The sequence below is a fragment of the Penaeus vannamei genome, unplaced genomic scaffold (genome assembly GCF_042767895.1).
Source record: "Penaeus vannamei isolate JL-2024 unplaced genomic scaffold, ASM4276789v1 unanchor625, whole genome shotgun sequence".
Classification (NCBI taxonomy): Eukaryota; Metazoa; Arthropoda; class Malacostraca; order Decapoda; family Penaeidae; genus Penaeus; species Penaeus vannamei.
In genome coordinates, this window is record NW_027213629.1 from 25001 (window position 1) to 31833 (window position 6833).

At 56.0% G+C, this 6833-nt stretch overlaps 1 protein-coding gene across 1 annotated transcript in view; it reads left to right on the forward strand.

Annotated features, from left to right (window-relative positions):
- Positions 1–534, forward strand: part of LOC138861043 (LWamide neuropeptides-like) — a 546-nt gene extending 12 nt beyond the window's left edge. Inside the window, exon 1 of the mRNA XM_070119767.1 lies at positions 1–534. This exon is cut by the window's left edge and continues 12 nt beyond it. Coding sequence (XP_069975868.1) covers positions 1–534 — 534 coding nt within the window.
- The last annotated feature ends 6299 nt before the right edge of the window (positions 535–6833 follow it).

Consider the following 6833-nt stretch of genomic DNA (forward strand, 5'->3'; position numbering starts at 1 on the left):
GTCGCTCGGGGTCTGGCGGTGCCTGGGGGTTTCCTGGGGTTCAGAATATGCCCCGGGTGGTGCCTGGGGGTTTCCTGGGGTTCAGAATATGCCCCGGGTGGTGCCTGGGGGTTTCCTGGGGTTCAGAATATGCCCCGGGTGGTGCCTGGGGTTTCCTGGGGTTCAGAATATGCCCCGGGTGGTGCCTGGGGGTTTCCTGGGGTTCAGAATATGCTCTGGGTGATGTCTGGGGTTCAGAATATGCCCCGGGTGGTGCCTGGGGGTTTCCTGGGGTTCAGAATATGCCCCGGGTGGTGCCTGGGGTTTCCTGGGGTTCAGAATATGCTCTGGGTGATGTCTGGGGTTCAGAATATGCCCCGGGTGGTGCCTGGGGTTTCCTGGGGTTCAGAATATGCTCTGGGTGATGTCTGGGGTTCAGAATATGCCCCGGGTGGTGCCTGGGGTTCAGAATATGCCCCGGGTGGTGACTGGGGTTCAGAATATGCCTCGGGTGGTGCCTGGGGTTTCCTGGGGTTCAGAATATGCACTGGGTGATGCTTGGTGTTTCTTTGGGTTTAGATTATGCCTCGGGTGATGCCACTGTGATGCCCTGGGTTGGGTGATGCCTAGGTTGGTGCTTTGGTGATGCTTGACGTTTCATTGATGCCTAAGGTGGTGGGCATTGGGCATCACTGGGATCCTGGAGCCTGGTTGGTGCACTTTGTGGGATGCCACGTTAATGCCGCCGATAGGATTAAAACGGAGGTATTTCTGAAGTTTTAGAGATAAGGTGAAGAGAGTTTTTTTTTCTGAATAATGGAACCCTCACAAATTTGCTAACGATCGTGTTCTCAGTGTTTGGATAAAGTCGTAAATGTTCTCTCCCTCCCGTGATAAAATCCCGTGTTAATTGGTGTTAGGTGTTATGGTGATACCTAGAACCTCTCGTGTGTGTGTATGGAGGTTACCAGAGAGTTGCCAAGAATGCATTTTGGTGTTTCCATGATACAAAAAAAAAAGGACAAGATGATGGATGTCTCAGATCGAGCGATGGAGTGTTGACAACGGTTGCAAAGTGATCGTTGCTCGTATATTGGTTGCAATGATAGAGCGGAAAGCATCGTTCGCTAAGGCGGGGGGGGGGGGAGAGGGAGGGGGGGAGGGAGGGAGTGGGAAGGGGAGAAGGGAAGCAGCAAGGACGATATAATTCGTTATCGAGGCGAAGTAAAGCAAATAAAGATAATGATAGTTTATAGCGTCGTGACCCAGAGACAAATGCGCTATAAAGTTACAGCGAATATGCACCGCTTGTAGAGCCCCGGCCGTAAACAGAGAGCAAAATAGAGAACCTCGTATACGGACGGCCCTCCCCTGCCCTCTCATCCTCCTACTCCTGCCTGCATATAAACAGTTACCCCTCCATTCCTTTTCCGCTGCCCTCTCTTCCCTGCTCGCTCTCTCCTCTCTTCTCCTCTCCTTCCCTTATTCTCTCTTCCCTACTCGCTCTCCTCTCTCCTCTCCTTCCCTTATTCTCTCTTCCCTACTCGCTCTCTCCTCTCCTCTCCATTCCTTTTCCACTGCCCTCTCTTCCCTGCTCGCAATCTCCTCTCTTCTCCTCTCCTTCCCTTATTCTCTCTTTCCTACTCTCTCTCTCCTCTCTTCTCCTTCCTTTATTCTCTCTTCCCTACTCGCTCTCTCCTCTCCTCTCCATTCCTTTTCCGCTGCGCTCTCTTCCCTGCTCGCTCTCTCCTCTCTTCTCCTCTCCTTCCCTTATTCTCTCTTCCCTACTCGCTCTCTCCTCTCCTCTCCTCTCCTTCCCTTATTCTCTCTTCCCTGCTCGCTCTCTCCTCTCCTCTCTTTCACGTCTGTTGCTCGCTTTTTTATCACCTCCCCCCGTGTTTCCTTTCTCCTTCCATCTCTCCTCTTTCCTCCTTCCATTCCTCCTCATCCTTTCATCTCCCCTCCTTTCCCCTTCCGTCCTCCCTTCTCTCCTCCTTTCTCCATCCCTCTCCCCTCCTTTCCCCTTCCGTCTTCCCTTCTCTCCTCCTTTCTCCATCCCTCTCCCCTCCTTTCCCTCCGTCTTCCCTTCTCTCCTCCTTTCTCCATCCCTCTCCCCTCCTTTCCCCTTCCGTCCTCCCTTCTCTCCTCCTTTCTCCATCCCTCTCCCCTCCTTTCCCCTTCCGTCTTCCCTTCTCTCCTCCTTTCTCCGTCCCTCTCCCCTCCTTTCCCCTTCCGTCTTCCCTTCTCTCCTCCTTTCTCCATCCCTCTCCCCTCCTTTCCCCTTCCGTCCTCCCTTCTCTCCTCCTTTCTCCATCCCTCTCTCCTCCTTTCCCCTTCCGTCCTCCCTTCTCTCCTCCCTTCTCTCCTCCTTTCTCCATCCCTCTCCCCTCCTTTCCCCTTCCGTCCTTCCTTCTCTCCTCCCTTCTCTTCTCCTTTCTCCATCCCTCTCCCTTCCTTTCTCCTTTCTACCTTTCCTCCTTCCACCCCCTCCCACGACCCACCTGCCCCCGCCCCCCACCCCGACCCACCTCCCCCCGCCCCCGTTCAGTTATTCATGAGGCGGCGTGCGTGTGTGCCGAACCTCTGGCCTTGGCGACATGCTTGACGGTAAAAACTATTTATGTGCTGCTCTGGAATTTACGTCCGGCGAGTGAAGATGTTCTTGCATACACATACGCTCGGCACAATTTTACGCCCACACGGTTAGCTACAGAGGCACAGGCAGTCAGACGCACACGTGTATACACTGGACTTGCAAGGAAACTTATTCGTACACACGCAATTCCATAAGAACTTTATTTCTCTTCAAACGCAAGTGTACACAGACAGAGAAACACACCTCCTCATACGTTCACCCAAACACCTCCCTCCCCCTCACACACCCATAATTTGAACCCCCCACCCCCACCCCCACCCCCACCCGCCCATCACCAACCCGTACAAGTTCCCTCCCTCCCACGCACGCCCATAAAATCACCTATTCCCTTACTCCTCACACACACAATTACCCCCACACGCAATAACTCCCCCCTCCCCCCTCTCCCCTCCTCATCTGCACACCTACACAGACATACTTATTCACTCTTTCCCCCAACACTCATAAACAAGCACCTCCCCCTTCGGTCTCTCAATCAGACGCCCTCCGCCCATCGGTCCACCCACACAGTCACTTCCTCCAACCCCGCACGCCCACACAACCCCCCCCCCCCTCCTTTCACCCATGCAGTCCTCCTCCTCCATCTTTTCACCCATGCAGTCCCCCCCCCCTTCTCCTCGCCTTCACGCCCACTCTATCACCTGCTCCCACCCGCACACCCACGCACCCCTCCGCCCCCGCCCCCGCCCCCGCCCAATACCCCCCACCCTCCGCCCCCACCCCCGCCCCCGCCCTCGCCCCCGCCCCCACCCGCCCCCGCCCACGCACCCCTCCCCCATCTTTCACCCATGCAGTCCCCCCCCCTCCCCCCTCCTTCACACCCACTCTATCGCCTGCTCCCACCCGCACACCCACGCACCCCTCCCCCCTCCGCCCCCGCCCCCGCCCCCGCCCACGCACCCCTCCTCCATCTTTTCACCCATGCAGTCCCCCTCTCCTCCTCGCCTTCACACCCACTCCCCCTATCACCTGCTCCCCACCCACGCACCCCTCCCCCTCCGCCCCCGCCCGCGCCCCCGCCCCCCTCCCCCTCCGCCCCCTCCCCCTCCGCCCCCGCCCCCTCCGCCCCCCTCCCCCTCAGCCCCCGCCCCCTCCGCCTCCACGCCCCCTCCCCCTCCCCCCACGCCCCCGCCCCCGCCCACACGCCCTCGCCCTCGCCCACGCCCCCGCCCCCTCTCCCACCGCCCCCCTCCCCCTCCGCCCCCGCCCCCTCCCCCTCCGCCCACACCCACGCCCCCTGCACCCTCCCCCTCCCCATCCCCTCCTCTCCCCTCCGCCCCCTCCCCATCCCCCTCCGCCCCCGCCCTCACCCCCGCCCCCTCCCCCTCCGCCCACGCCCACGCCCACGCCCACGAACCGCGACCGACGTATCAGTGCGAACGTCACCTGCGAGAGACAGACACTTCCGGCGACTCGCGATCCTCAAGGCGCCGAAGCGAGGCACGAAAAAGGGAGTGAGAGGGAGATGAAGAGGGAGGCAGGAAAGAGAATAAGAGAAGGAAAAAGGAGGAACGAAAGAGAGGCACGAGAAAAGGAGTGAGAGGGAGGTAGGAAAGAGAATAGGAGGGGAAAAAGGAGGAACGAACGAGAGGCACGAGAAAAGGAGTGAGAGGGAGATGAAGAGGGAGGCAGGAAAGAGAATAAGAGAAGGAAAAAGGAGGTACGAAAGAGGAGTGGGGAAGGGATGAAGGAGAGAGATAATAGGAGGGAAAAAGGAGGAACGAACGAGAGGCACGAGGGAGGGAGTGAGAGGGAGATGAAGAGGGAGGCAGGAAAGAGAATAGGAGGGAAAGAGGAGGAACGAATGAGGAGTGGGGAAGGGATGAAGGAGAGAGAGAGAGGAAGAGGGAGGCAGGAAAGAGAATGAGAGGGGAAAAGGGAGGAACGAACGAGAGGCACGAGGGAGGGAGTGAGAGGGAGATGAAGAGGGAGGCAGGAAAGAGAATAGGAGGGAAAGAGGAGGAACGAAAGAGGAGTGGGGAAGGGGATGAAGGAGAGAGAGGGAGATGAAGAGGGAGGCGGGAAAGAGAATAGGAGGGAAAAAGGAGGAACGGAAGAGAGGCACGAGAAAGGGAGTGAGAGGGAGATGAAGAGGGAGGCAGGAAAGAGAATAGGAGGGAAAAAGGAGGAGCGAAAGAGAGGCACGAGAAAGGGAGTGAGAGGGAGATGAACAGGGAGGCAGGAAAGAGAATAGGAGGGAAAGAGGAGGAACGAAAGAGGAGTGGGGGGAAAGGGATGAAGGAGAGAGAGAGGAAGGGAGATGGCAGATCAGAGGAATGCGAGGGGAAAAAGGAGGAACGAAAGAGGAGTGGGGAAAGGGATGAAGGAGAGAGAGAGAGGAAGGGAGATGGCAGATCAGAAGAATGCGAGGGGAAAAAGAAGGAACGAAAGAGGAGTGGGGAAAGCGATGAAGGAGAGAGAGAGGAAGGGAGATGGCAGATCAGAGGAATGCGAGGGGAAAAAGAAGGAACGAAAGAGGAGTGGGGGAAGGGATGAAGGAGAGAGGGAGGCAGGAAAGAGAATAGGAAGGAAAAAGGAGGAACGAAAGAGGAGTGGGGAAAGGGATGAAGGAGAGAGAGAGGAACGGAGATGGCAGATCAGAGGAATGCGAGGGGAAAAGGAGGAACGAAAGAGAGGCACGAGAAAGGGAGTAAGAGGGAGATGAAGAGGGAGGCAGGAAAGAGAATAGGAGGGGAAAAAGGAGGAACGAAAGAGGAGTGGGGAGGGGATGAAGGAGAGAGAGAGGAACGGAGATGGCAGATCAGAGGAATGCGAGGGGAAAAGGAGGAACGAAAGAGAGGCACGAGAAAAGGAGTGAAAGGGAGATGAAGAGGAAGGCAGGAAAGAGAATAAGAGAGGAAAAAGGAGGAACGAAAGAGGAGTGGGGAAGGGATGAAGGAGAGAGAGAGAGAGAGATGAAGAGGGAGGCAGGAAAGAGAATAGGAGGGAAAAAAGGAGGAACGAAAGAGAGGCACGAGAAAGGGAGTGAGAGGGAGATGAAGAGGGAGGCAGGAAAGAGAATAGGAGGGGAAAAAGGAGGAACGAAAGAGGAGTGGGGAGGGGATGAAGGAGAGAGAGAGGAACGGAGATGGCAGATCAGAGGAATGCGAGAAAGAGATGAAGAAGGAGGCAGGATAGAGAATAAGAGGGGAAAAGGAGGAACGAAAGAGAGGCAACGAGAAAGGGAGTGAGAGGGAGGTGAAGAGGGGAGGCAGGAAAGAGAATAAGAGGAGGGAAAAAGAAGGAACGAAAGAGGAGTGGGGAAGGGATGAAGGAGAGGGAGATGAAGAGGGAGGCAGGAAAAAGAATAAGAGGGGAAAAAGGAGGAACGAAAGAGGAGTGGGGAAGGGATGAAGGAGTGAGAGGGAGATGAAGAGGGAGGTAGGAAAGAGAATAGGAGGGAAAAAGGAGGAACGAAAGAGGAGTGGGGAAGGGATGAAGGAGAGAGAGAGGAAGAGGGAGGCAGGAAAGAGAATAAGAGAAGGAAAAAGGAGGAACGAGAGAGAGGCACGGAGAGAGGGGAGATGAAGAGGGAGGCAGGAAAGAGAATAAGAGGGAAAAAAAGGAGGAACGAAAGAGGAGTGGGGAAGGGATGAAGGAGAGAGAGGGAGATGAAGAGGGTGGCAGGAAAGAGAATAGGAGGGGGAAAAGGAGGAGCGAAAGAGGAGTGGGGAAGGGATGAAAGAGAGAGAGAGATGAAGAGGGAGGCAGGAAAGAGAATAAGAGGGGAAAAAGGAGGGAACGAAAGAGGAGTGGGGAAGGGATGAAAGAGAGAGAGAGATGAAGAGGGAGGCAGGAAAGAGAATAGGAGGGAAAAAGGAGGAACGAAAGAGAGGCACGAGAAAGGGAGTGAGAGGGAAAGGAAGAGGGAGGAAGGAAAGAGAATAAGAAGGGAAAAAGGAGGAACGAAAGATAGGGAACGAGAAAGAGAGTGAGAATGGGAGGTGAAGAGGGAGGCAGGAAAGAGAATAGGAGGGGAAATGGAAGAACGAAAGAGAGGCACGAGAAAAGGGAGTGAGAGGGAGATGAAGAGGGAGGCAGGAAAGAGAATAAGAAGGGGAAAAGGAGGAACGAAAGAGAGGCACGAGAAAAGGAGTGAGAGGGAGATGAAGAGGGAGGCAGGAAAGAGAATAGGAGGGAAAAAGGAGGAACGAAAGAGGAGTGGGGGGAGGGGATGAAGGAGAGAGAGGGAGATGAA